Raw genomic sequence first — 11,990 nt, forward strand, 5'->3', positions numbered from 1 at the left:
TTCTGCGCCTGCGTAAGAAGAAATGCCTTTCTGTACCAGTAGGTGGCAGTAGCTGGACAGCCAATCAGAATGATCAGATGGCCCGACTGACCGACGAGCTCTGACGCCGATTCAACATGTCAAATCAGCCGAAAAAAAGCCATCGAGGACCAACTTCAGCCAACAGTGCGGAACACACTGAGAAAATTTAGTCGGCCGACGTAAATAAATCTGCCAGACGGCTGAACATCGGCTTGGTGTGTTCCAGGCTTTAGTATGATGATATTTAAATGCGTATGATCAAAGCTCTGTAGTTTTAATTTTGGTGGACAAAATATATAATGCAATGCAATACAATGTTGATTGCAGTGTTGCCAAGTCCTCCAGAATTGGGCTACTTTTACACTTTTGCCACGGGTTTTTTTTTTTTTTTTAAGTCCAAGGGTTGAAACGACCCCCCGATTGGGCTAGTTTTGGCCGTGATTGGCAGTGAAGCCATTTGCTTTCAGCTGAAAGTAGCTAAAACCAAAGTCTTTTTAACACAAGCCATTTCACTCGGCTGACATCTTTGAAACTCCTCTCAGGCATCCTGGGCGTCATGCAATCTCTTTGAATGGGGAAACATCAAATTCTCCAAAACTGTTCGCCAACCTTACGATTAAATTTCATATTTGAAATCACCAATGAAATCTAACAACAACAAGCTCATACATTTAGTTTCTAAACGCTCGAATCATGACAAAAAAAACCTCTTTTTCAGGCTGGATCAAGCTAATGCGCATGCGCAGACCTAAATGCGCGTCTCTTCGGAGGCGCGCGTCTGACTGTTTCTAACAGTGATTTCTAACGTCAGTTAGTTTCTAACGTCTGACGGTGATTATAACGGCCGCTGAAGTGACGCGATGACTTTACCAGTCGGCGATTGGCTCTTATTTAGAAGGCGGGACTTATTCCGCCATATTGTGCGTTACACTTTCTCCCATTCAAAACAATACGAGTGACACGTCTTGTGTTATTCTAGTCTTTGCTAAAACTGGTCGCTAAATGTTGCTAGACCACTACATACTGGCGAGTTCACTGATCGATATTAATATAAAGTATAGATCAGTGGGTGAGTCACGGAATCTAGATAAGGTTTGTCCAAGCAGTTGCTAGATTTGTCGCTAGGCTTTTGAATAAAGTCTCAAAAGGGGCGGGGAAGTCTTTAAATCTAGCGACAAAATCGCTAAATTGGCGAAAAAGATGATGAAGTAAACACAAGTTGCTTCATACCAGTAAATGTTCATCTTGCAATATTACTACCATAGGTTATTCTTACACTTACTTTATAAAAACCATTAAAGATTTAACAGCAAAAGGAATAAGACGTGTACCACATTATGAAGGTGGAGTTTTTGTACTAAAAGGACAAAAAAGTATTATGTAGGAAAGTATGAAAAAAGATTTTTAAAAAAAAAGTATAGAGCAAAAGGCATGTAAAGGACCGTGTACAACCACAAAATGTTGAGCTTGTTGATAATTTAGAAGCCTTATAAATTCATGCATCATATTTGATTTAGAAACAAAATCACTATTTACTCGCCCTGATGTTTCAGACCTGTATATCTTCCCTTTATTCCAGTGAAATCCAAACAGAGATCTTTACCATACAAGTGAACAGCGATTAAGGCTGTCATTCTGACAAACATCTTCATTTTTGTTCCATGGAAGAAACCCCTATAGGGTTTGGAAAAACCTGAGGGAGTAAATGATGACAGAATTTAATTTTTGAGTGAACTGTTACTTTAAACTGAATTTTCCAGAAGGGCAAACACGATTTTATGATCACTTTTGACAGGTTTTATGTTTTATAGCTACGTCTCATACGTAATTATTTCATAAAAACTGATTGCACTGATCAGAAAAGCAGAAACGAAAGAGGTTCTTACACGCATTATCTTTACAAGAAAGCAAATCTTGCACTTTGTTTCCTTGATAGTCAAGCGCTGCCCCGCCTCCATGCTTTTTCATATGAAGAGAGAAGGAATTCTGCCCCAGCTTTTGTCTCGAGCTGCAGTAACACACGCAGTGGTCAGCATGACAAGCTCACACACCATGCAGTATATCGGACTTCTGTTGCTGGCTGCAATTCTCCTGCAAACAATAGCAGTGGCTGTAACATTTATATACTTCAGCAACGTCTTATCGACGGTAAGGGCCGTGTACCTTATGCGTTTTCCTGCACGTTACCTCAGAACTTGTGCAAAGTTTGTCTGGACGCCTTGTTGTGCATGTTGCGACACTGAAATGCAGTAAATGGAAGACTTTGGAGCGAATTAGTGCGTTTCTCGCTTCGTTCGCTGAGGTTTCTGACTGCATTTTGTTTAGTGGACAGCTGCCAACAGGTCGCTCAGTGGAGCCTGAAGTACAAGTTAAGCAACAGCAGACGACAATCAATGGCAATGTAAAGTTAATAATAAAAAAGTCTCTTTTAGGAGAAAAAGCTTGCATTTTATGTATGCAAAATACATCTTTTTATCATTGTTATTGTATAATAAATACAAAATAAGCACCGAATGTCTTAATTTGTGCACTATGAATAGAAAAGATTTCACGAAATGGTTATTTATAGAATGGATAGGCTTCATTTCGCATTTTATGTATGCAAAACATTATAAGATTAACCGTGTCTTAACATACGATAATACAATTTCAAGCAATATTCAATACATAGGCTAGCTAGTATTGTATAATAGTTATCTAATTGTATGCTAGCAAAAATGATACGATTAGTATTTGCATTTGATTAAAAATACAAAATGTCTTATACAATATAATACTTTTTTTGCAATTTATGGATGCAAAAATGATCAATCGTGTGAAATAAGCAGATATAATGAGCACTGTAAAAAAAGTATATTTTATCAAATTTATATTTTGCCTGATTTAAATAAAAATAAGTACATATAATGTCATTATGTTTGCATTTTATGTATGCAAAACAATAATTCATATGTCATATGTAAAATGCTTACAGTTTTTGTACTTGGTCACCTCGCAGAATATGTAGTTATAATTTTTAAAATCATAAATATTAAAAACATTTTTTTTATTCACAGATGAAAGAAACCTTCTCCAAGAGCAGCGTGTCGTGTCTGATGCGCGCCAACCTCAGGACGATAAAGGGTCAGGAATTGAACGCGGCGGAGGGAAAAGACGACCCCTGCTGGCAGGTCACGCAACAGCTCCACTTTCTGATTGAAAAGGTATCCGCTTCAGAGGAGGCCCGTGAAGTCATAAAGCTGGCCAGTGTGCAGACAATGAGTCCATTTATGACTTGTATCGTTTTTCGTTTTTAATTACTACAGGAATTTACTCAATTTTTGTAAGAGGAAACCCAATTTTTTAGAAATAATACTGAAGAATTGGTCTATTCACAACTCTTGTTGTGAAACCAGAGTGTAATTAATTTTTCTTTCTTTTTTTAACAGTCAATGTCCAGTCGTTATCAGAAAGAAATCTCATCTGCCGTTAAAGGTATTTCAGAGCACATTCAGATCAAGTTTATACTGTATGACGGCGTAAGCGAGTGACTTAACCTTCGGGATTTTTGCAGACGAAGTCTCGCGTGTACTTCCCTCATTGGTGATCCAAGATCAAGATGATTCTCCTCGGCCTAAGATCGCAGCGCATGTGACTGGAAGCTATATACCAGAGGCAGAAAAAGATGGAGGAGGTATGTCTTGTTTCTAGCAAATACTTGATTTCCACTTGTTGATAGCTGCAAGTATGACACTTTTCAGTTTCTGTATTTGTACTGAATTATTACAACAACAGCAGCAGCAACAACTCATTAAAGCTAGTTTATCTCAAGGCCATAGTCCACATACACCTTTAAAGTGCATTGAGATATGCAGGCTGACTGGATAACATCCAAATCAGATAGAAAACCACTTTGCCATGCAAAAAATTGCACGAACAATGTTGCATCCCTGGAAATAAACATTGTTTTCTTGTTCGCTTCCTGAAAAGGAAGCTCATAAAACCTTTAATGTAGGTCAGAGTACATGCCTTCCTCCTTTTAAAAAAACCAAGCACACTGTTTCATCATATCTCTGTGGCCATTTGCCTGAAACAAAAAGCTGGTTTATAACTTGAGCCGAGTTTTTGAAACAAGCACCCCGTTCCATTCGCCTGCCAAATGCTGAAACAATGCAGCTTTTCTGTCAAACCCGACCCATAATCCTTCTCTTTGGCTTGACAATGCAGGTCTACCGAACAGGAAGGTCTACGGCCAGAAAATCCAGTCGTGGGAGTCCGAAAAAGGTCTGGCTTTCCTCCAGAACGTGGAGTTAAGTGACGGAGAATTGGTGGTGCCTCAGGCCGGCCTCTATTATATCTACTCCCAAACTTACTTCAGACACTCGCTCATCGAGGAGGACGAAAGTGACCGCGGGGAAGAGGACGGCACATCGGGCCAATCGGTCCGGGGGAAACCGATGTTGCAGTACGTTTATAAAAAAGTAAGCTCGTATCCAGTGCCCATCCTGCTAATGAAAAACGCCCGGACGACGTGCTGGTCACGTGACACCCAATACGGCCTGTACTCCATCTACCAAGCGGGGCTTTTTCAGCTTGGAGGAGGGGACAGGGTGTTTGTGACGGTCAGCAACGTAAGCACCATCGACATGGATGAGAAGTCGAGCTTCTTCGGAGCGTTTTTGGTCAGCTAGTGACGCTTAGCCAGAAAAATCGCACCTCACGGTTTGTTTTGAACTCCAAGATGAGCGACAAGACTCGGCTTGCTCGGTATTTCTACCTGAGGTTTTTTTTGAACAGATGCCAAGTGCCTTAAAACATTTGGACGCTCTTGTCGAGATGCTCCGTCTCTTGCCAAAACAGTTAACGTTGATTGATGAGAGCTCGGAAAGGTGCAAACATTTGGCGCTTTTTTACAATCGGCCAGCGGATCTGATCGTAAATCAGTTTCTTGGTGAAATGTGTTGGAGCTCAATCCCAGCACGTCTGCCTGGAGGGGCGACGAAAAGCGAGGGGCTTGCCAGGTCGTTTTGGAAGCGAGTTGTTTGGACATGGTGCGTCTGTCCGGGCAGGAAAAAAGAAGGTGTGACTTTAAGCAAGACTCTTGCGCCTGCGGAAGAGCTGCAGGCTTTTACTGTGCGCTTCTGTCCTCTTTGGACCTGTGATTGCATTGGCTTTTTCAAAGACTAACTACATATTTGGGATGTAGAAATGCAGTCGGAGAGATGTACAGAATCTTCATGCCTTGATTGTATTATTGACATATTGTGATTGTCAGTTTCAGCACTCTTGTTTGTATGTGCGAGTGAAGGAGAGAGATTTTTAATTACATAATTCAATCCTAAAGCATTAGTTTTGCAATTCGCTAAATGTGAAAATCACTGTGATGGTAAATTGTCTTGTACATAATGTCTTTTGTATATACATTTATTTACCAGCGCTGAACACATACTGAGGAATGTACAGACACTCAAGTCTTTTCACCCTTCTACATTTTTGTGTTTTTTGTAGTGTTTCAGTTTTTTTTTTTTTTTTGTAACATTTAATCTGAAACAGTAACTATGTACGTTACAGTACACCATGTTCTCCCCTTCTGGATATTTTTTTTCTTATCCAGGCCATAATTTTCATATTAAATATGTACACTATACATAATTTTGGTAAAACAATCATTGGATGATTCATTATATTATATATGATTCATTTTAAGACCATGTAACTGTATTGCATTCAATTTTGTTGTAACAGTTTGAGTTAATATAATTTTTTTTATATTATTTAATAATTTATGTATATGTGTGTGTGTATATATATATATATATAATATACACACACACACATATATATATATATATATATATATATATATATATATATATATATATATATATATATATATATCACACGTTACAAAAAAATTGGTGTAATACAGTACATATTATCATTATGTATGATTATTATTATATCTGAAATATTTGCCACTGTCCACTGGAGCTACCAAGTTTTTTGTATCAAGGCTATTTTTTATTGCCATTTTTTATTTAGCAAACCCCTTTTACCCAGTCATGTTTCTCGTTATTATGGCAACATGAATAAAATGTTTTATAGAAAATTTGATCAGATTTACTACACCCATTTCCCATGAACAAAGAAGCTATGAATATGCAAATTATTGAGGTACACACAGCATTTTATAACAATAGCAATTCATTTTCTCTGTATTCTGCCCACTTGTGGTAAATGTTCGTAAATACAATTACTGGGCAGAGATCCAGCGCATTACTGCACCCCAAGGTTTGTTTGATTACACTATTATAGACGTTTTGGTTAACCATCTAGTGTTCTTTGGAACATGAGTGATTGAGTTTTATTTTTAATCTCTGATGTTTCAGGTGCAATATAGATGGTTCAAAGGTACTGTAGACAAAGATGCTACACTAATACAAACAATACAGATTTTACCATGGCTGAATGAACCTGAGCTGGAATATGCATAAAACTATGCTTACTAATTATGTCAAAGTGTTTTTTGCATTAGAAAAGAAAAGATGCTGTGGATCTGCCTCTAAAATATACCCACCTTCATGTTACTTCTGGTTGACTCTGCCAGGAAAAACAACATTGCACATGTAGTTCATTCATGGACAGTTGTATATGATACACACTCACATATGGACAACATATGCAAAGTCTTGTTGTGATTGTAATACACTGTTGTAATTGTTTGCAGCACCTTGTGTTTAACATCATGTCTGTGCAGCTGTGTTGAGCTTATTCTGTTCACATTCAAGTTTAGCTGTATATAGTCACACTAATTAATACATTTATCATTCAAACCACCTTTCTAAACAAAAACTAGTAGTATGATAAAATGACTTGTGAAATGAAAAAACAAGAGTCGTGTTAGGATTTTTCTTTTTTTGTGGAAATATGTTACATTTATATTACAGGTATTTAAATGCCCCAAGGGAAAAAATAACAGTTTGAGACAGCAAAAAACTAGCACAATCAGGACAACAACATAATTTAGACAGAAAACCGTACATACTGCATCTGTGTGACTTGCATCTGTAGAAATGGTATCCAGCTGATGCCCTGGGTGGACCGTAATCTATGTTAAGTGATACCCAATAAATACTGCAAATGTTGTTAATGTAACTTACAAAATATATCATAAAATGTACTTTTTAAATTGTATTCCGTAAGTCTGTGTACAAAAACTGTTTATAAATACAACCAGTCTCTACTGATGCTGTAGGGTACCATTCATTTAACAGGTCTCATCCCCTAACCTACAAACTGAAAATCTTCCACATATGCACATAACGTGACCCACAACAATGAGGTCAGGTATATCTTGCCAAAGATCATGCCTTATAGATCACTTGTACTAAAATGTAAAAAAAATGGAAAGAAAAACCTTTACCAAAAGTAACTCTCGACTTCCATTATCCCGTCTCACCGCTCCTAAAGGTGTGCAAGGAAACCAAAAAGAATAGTACAAATGATTTAAAGGCACAAGCTTCAGCAATAACTAGTTTAATTGATAATGTGAACTGGAACAGAATCACAGTAGCTGCCTTTTCGCTGACTCTGCTGGCATCAGCCCCTCGGTACAGTGCCGCCACACTGAAAGCAAGCCGGTTTGGAATACAGGGCGATGTTAAAGGAGAATCATCTGGTACTCAGTCAAACCTCATGTCCAACGGTTCATCGAATCCTTTGTCTTCGTGTGGCCCCGTAGCCAAGAAGGACGCCACAGGTGAGCCAGCTGCCGTGGACACGTTAAGCATCCCGCCGGTGCTGCTACCAGTGGCGTTCCGCACTGCGATGCTGGTGACGTTGATACCCAGAGTTAGTCTTGTCTGCTCGAGTGCCTTCTCTGGCACCGCGAAGGCCTCCAGCTTCTTTTCGCCATTGGCCATGTAGGAGTTCTGGCAGCCCCTGCATATGCAGTCCAGACAGGCTTTGCGGTTGGAGTAACAGGGGCATCGCTGTCCACGGCATGTAAGAACACTTGGGTTTTGAGTTGCTCTGCCGCACTTGCAGCCCTTTTTCTCTTGCGCTTTTTTGTACACCACTTTTGTGGGGCTACCGGGAATGAGGGTGTTTGTCAGAATCCGTTCTTTCGTCTTTTCTTTAGACTTCGGAGTGCCCTGTTTGGACTTAGTGTACGCCTTTTTGGGTCCATGGTGGTCAAGGGTCTTTTTGACAGTTTTAGCAGGCACCAGTAATGTCTTGCCCACCTTAGAAAGGCCGCCACCGTTGGGCACCGCCGCCATGTGGGGGACAGTCAGTGCAGGAGATTTCGGTTCGCACTTGACCGGAACAGGGGCGGAGGCGCTCAACGTGGGGCCGCGGATGAAGGTGGAAATGGGTAGGGATTGAATCTTCTCGCTGTCGCTTTCCGACCGCGAGCGCTTCCGGTTGGGCCGTGGCATTCTCGGTGTCACGGCGGAACAGGATATTCCCAAATGTTGCAGATTCTTTTGGGATGTTGGGTGTTGGGGTATGAGAACTTCCTGCGAGTCGTGTGGGAGCGAGGAGAGTTGTCGGGCAGAGTCAATCGAGGCAAAAGGTCCGTTTAAGTTACCCGAAGGTTCAAGAGGCGACTGCAAGATGGCCGGACACTCATCCTGGGTGACATGGTCTGGTTCTAGAGTCCTGAGCACTTCTTCTACACTCAAGAGGAGAGTCCCGCCATCGTGTTTAATATCCTCGCCTAAGCCACAAATGTCCATGGTGCTGGTACAAAGCTCCTCTCCAGCAGCTGCCACTGCCTCGCACACCGGGATCTCATTTGTGAAACTCTCTTGTTTCACTTCGTCACTCCCACTCTCCACCGAGTCTGGAACACTGGCCTCTAGTGAAGGTAAACTGGCGGTCAATTCCTCCACGTTGGTCAAGCCATTGCAGTCCTGGAGACCATTCAACCCTAGAGGACTAAGGCCTTGCTCTTTGATCTCTGTCGAAGGGGATTGGCCCTCGTCAGGGAGCGTTTCTGAGGTTGAGGGTGTAGGGGACTGGTTTGTCAAGCTCAGGGAGAGTGACTCTTCCCCCTGCCTGTTGTCCAATGAAAGGCCCTCATTCAACAGAGCCAGGATGTCTGGGGACCCTCCCACAGTACTTGAAATGTGCTGGGCGAGAGGAGAATCTGCGATATACTCGCAGAGCTTTCTGTAGCAGTCCACCAAGATGCACAGCTGCTTATTCTCTTCAAACTGCTCATAGTCTTTACACCAGCTGCACGACGGTTTCATCATCATCTTTTTGCCTTTACATGATTTACAGACATAGTGCTGGCATGAGGAATTGGTAGGAGCGATTGGATCTTGTAGCAAATTGCCTAAATAAAAAAAGAAAAAATGTTTAGACCATGAAACAACATCATAGGTATTTTGATAACATCAATATGCAAACTACTCAAATAACAGCCTAAATAGGCTGCTTGGATGTTGTACCTTTACAATGATCACTCTGATCTGTAATTAGTTTTGTAGATCATGAGCAACGTAATACAAGCACTATATTGTATCTCATAGGATATGGTACTGTAACGTTCAAGAAAAGCCCCACATATGTCCTGATGTTTAAGGGTCATGTGATGTTGCATGATGTGGTTCATATTACATGCTCAGCAGATGGTTAACAGGGATCTCAAAGGCAAATACAAATGCATTGTTCTTATAACACAAGCACATGCATTGCTTAATACAAATAGTAATCAGTTACTTTTGCAATTAAAAAATATACATGGATTAATATAGATTTATAGATATATTCATTCCAAATAAAGCATTACTGCATACAGGGTTCCCACACCTTTTGACCAATTAATTTTTGACTACAATCAATTATATATATATATATATAATATATATATATATATATATATATATATATAAACATATATATATATAATAACATATAATAAATATATATATATATACACACACACACACATATATACATATGCACGTTATATTTATAATATTTAAACCCTGTGAAGCAGGAATCTAAGATGTGGAAAATCTGAACTGTCTCAAGCAGCCAGTTTTATCTGACTGTGCAGGCAAGGCATTACTATTCAGCCCCCATGTATCTATAAACACACAGCCTGTATGCACTGCTGTGTCTCTAAATGCCCAGGCTCCAGTTGTCATTGTAGGTCAGGAATTTGTGGACTCAATGGGGGTGTGTCATGGTCGGTGGGGCTTCGAGAACAGCTATAAGCATGCAGCGATAAAGCATAAGTGATCATGCAAGCATGCAGTGATGAAGCAGAATAAACGGGCTCTCACCACACACAAGGCAGGCGAGAGACTGTCTGAAAAAAGGCAAGAGCTTATAGATTTCCGCCAAAGCCTGGGGGTCCCGGGGATCGCACTGCAGCACCGACCGACAAGCTGACACGTAGAGAGTGGTCGCATTCACCGGGTTCATCTCAGCAGTGTCGTGCTAGACAGATCCAGTTCGGGGAGGAAAAAAAAAGAAAAGGAGCGACAGTACAAGACTTCAGTCCCGCCAGCAGCCCACGTATCATCAATGTCGATGAACCTGCGCGTGCAATTCCGTCGCGTGTGAAATGCAAGGGAGATTTCAGCAGATATGCTTGTCTTTACATCGCATGCATTAAAACCACTCCATCTTAACGTTTGCCCCTCTTCCACGGCACGAAATACGGCCAAATCATCATCGTCATCGGATAAAAGCCCATCCACGTTGATCCGATTGAAAACACATTCAGCGATGCATTTGCACAATTTTTTGCATTATTTTTTTATTATTCAACAACACCACAGTGGTGGCGCTCTTCACCCTACCGGGCCTCCAATTACCACCAAATTCAAACAGAGCACAGATTGCCTCCTTGTCTTATCCTGGATGAATGCAGTCCTTGCTTGCAGTGTTATTCCATATGTTTACTTATTATTCTTGTCGTGCACATACGTGATGAGCCTCAGATCAACACACAAGCACCGTCACTCTTGTTATTGTCCGCCGCTCTTCATGGCGCTGCCGCTGCAAAAACAGAAAACAGGCCGCTTTTTGTGCACCCAGCCTTCCAGTGCGTTAGGGTGCCAGATATTCACCGTGCTTGCTTGCGAAGTAATTTCAGGTCGGGTGTAACAAAGCGCCGTGAGTTAAGTGCCCGTTTGATGTCAGTGTGAGCTGCGCCTCAGGAACAAAAACAGGCCGCTTCGCTTCTTTTTAGGATTTATCCTGCCGTTTTCCTTTCGTTTGAGTGCGTCGTAAGTGTTATGCGTGATAAATATGCGAGTTTAATATCCACACCATATGCACAAATCATTCTTTGGAGAAAAACGTATAGATATATATTCAGTAGCGATATTGAAATGTATGTGTATTTGAAAAGGCTTCTCCCCTCCCTTCCTCTCCGCATTAGAACAAGGAGGGGGCGCTGCTGTCCACATCTCGCGAGAACAAAGTAAGAACGGTTATGGGAGATGGACGCTTCCGTGATAATCTCGCGATACTTTTCCCGGCTTGTGAGGCTGTAGTGTTTAACTCGCGAGAAGAGAACCCAAACTAGTGTGGGCGACTGGTTCCCTTGGTTACATAAACGTTATGATGTGGGGCGTGGCCCTCAAGAGTAAAGATGTCCGATGGTTAACAGAGGCAGAAGAAACACAACAATAAACATAAATAATTAGTAATTCAGACACATACATTATTAAGATTTTATATATATATATATATATATATATATATATATATATGACTTAATAAATGTTAAAACAGAAACATGTTCTATACTAAAACAGTAACATTTATCCATACATACATACCTTGGTTTCTTGTCTTTCTATAACTGTCCGGTTCTCAGAAAGCGCACATTTGTCATTTCAACAGCGCCATCTAATGCGTGAAGCAATTTAATACTAATCTGTGAATTTCTCCTTTCCTTCACAGTATATTAGGATCTCTCTTGCGTCAAACGGTATTACACATGTATTACAATAGCAGTAGAC

General features: G+C 40.6%; 2 protein-coding genes and 1 long non-coding RNA gene across 3 annotated transcripts; 1 reads left to right on the forward strand and 2 right to left on the reverse strand.

Moving 5' to 3' along the window:
- Window positions 1–1,268: 1,268 nt before the first annotated feature.
- Window positions 1,269–2,372, reverse strand: LOC137014021 (uncharacterized). Its single transcript, XR_010893787.1, has 3 exons — window positions 2,185–2,372; window positions 1,908–2,112; window positions 1,269–1,714 (listed from the first exon to the last, which is right to left on the reverse strand). It is a non-coding gene; the product is annotated as an uncharacterized lncRNA (long non-coding RNA).
- tnfsf10 (TNF superfamily member 10) lies at window positions 1,977–5,581 on the forward strand. Its single transcript, XM_067378109.1, has 5 exons — window positions 1,977–2,169; window positions 3,078–3,224; window positions 3,450–3,495; window positions 3,575–3,694; window positions 4,228–5,581. The coding sequence occupies exons 1-5, from the start codon at window positions 1,978–1,980 to the stop codon at window positions 4,689–4,691; spliced, it is 969 nt and encodes a 322-aa protein (XP_067234210.1). The 5' UTR covers window position 1,977; the 3' UTR covers window positions 4,692–5,581.
- Window positions 5,582–6,169: 588 nt separating this feature from the next.
- msl2b (MSL complex subunit 2b) lies at window positions 6,170–11,517 on the reverse strand. The gene is made up of 2 exons (XM_067377868.1): window positions 10,299–11,517; window positions 6,170–9,343 (listed from the first exon to the last, which is right to left on the reverse strand). The coding sequence occupies exons 1-2, from the start codon at window positions 10,438–10,440 to the stop codon at window positions 7,683–7,685; spliced, it is 1,803 nt and encodes a 600-aa protein (XP_067233969.1). The 5' UTR covers window positions 10,441–11,517; the 3' UTR covers window positions 6,170–7,682.
- Between the last annotated feature and the right edge of the window lie 473 nt (window positions 11,518–11,990).

Source organism: Chanodichthys erythropterus, chromosome 23, assembly GCF_024489055.1.
Source record: "Chanodichthys erythropterus isolate Z2021 chromosome 23, ASM2448905v1, whole genome shotgun sequence".
NCBI classification, from domain to species: domain Eukaryota; kingdom Metazoa; phylum Chordata; class Actinopteri; order Cypriniformes; family Xenocyprididae; genus Chanodichthys; species Chanodichthys erythropterus.

What these genes read in the sequence shown, in the direction of transcription:
- tnfsf10 (XM_067378109.1), top strand. Translation starts at nt 1,978, where the DNA reads ATGCTTTTTCATATGAAGAGAGAAGGAATTCTGCCCCAGCTTTTGTCT. An exon ending in TCCACTTTCTGATTGAAAAG is followed by an intron (nt 3,225 to 3,449) that starts GTATCCGCTTCA and finishes TTTTTTTAACAG; the next exon opens with TCAATGTCCAGTCGTTATCA. An exon ending in GGCAGAAAAAGATGGAGGAG is followed by an intron (nt 3,695 to 4,227) that starts GTATGTCTTGTT and finishes TTGACAATGCAG; the next exon opens with GTCTACCGAACAGGAAGGTC.
- msl2b (XM_067377868.1), bottom strand. Translation starts at nt 10,440, where the DNA reads ATGAACCCGGTGAATGCGACCACTCTCTACGTGTCAGCTTGTCGGTCG. An exon ending in TCTCGCCTGCCTTGTGTGTG is followed by an intron (nt 9,344 to 10,298) that starts GTGAGAGCCCGT and finishes TTTTTTATTTAG; the next exon opens with GCAATTTGCTACAAGATCCA.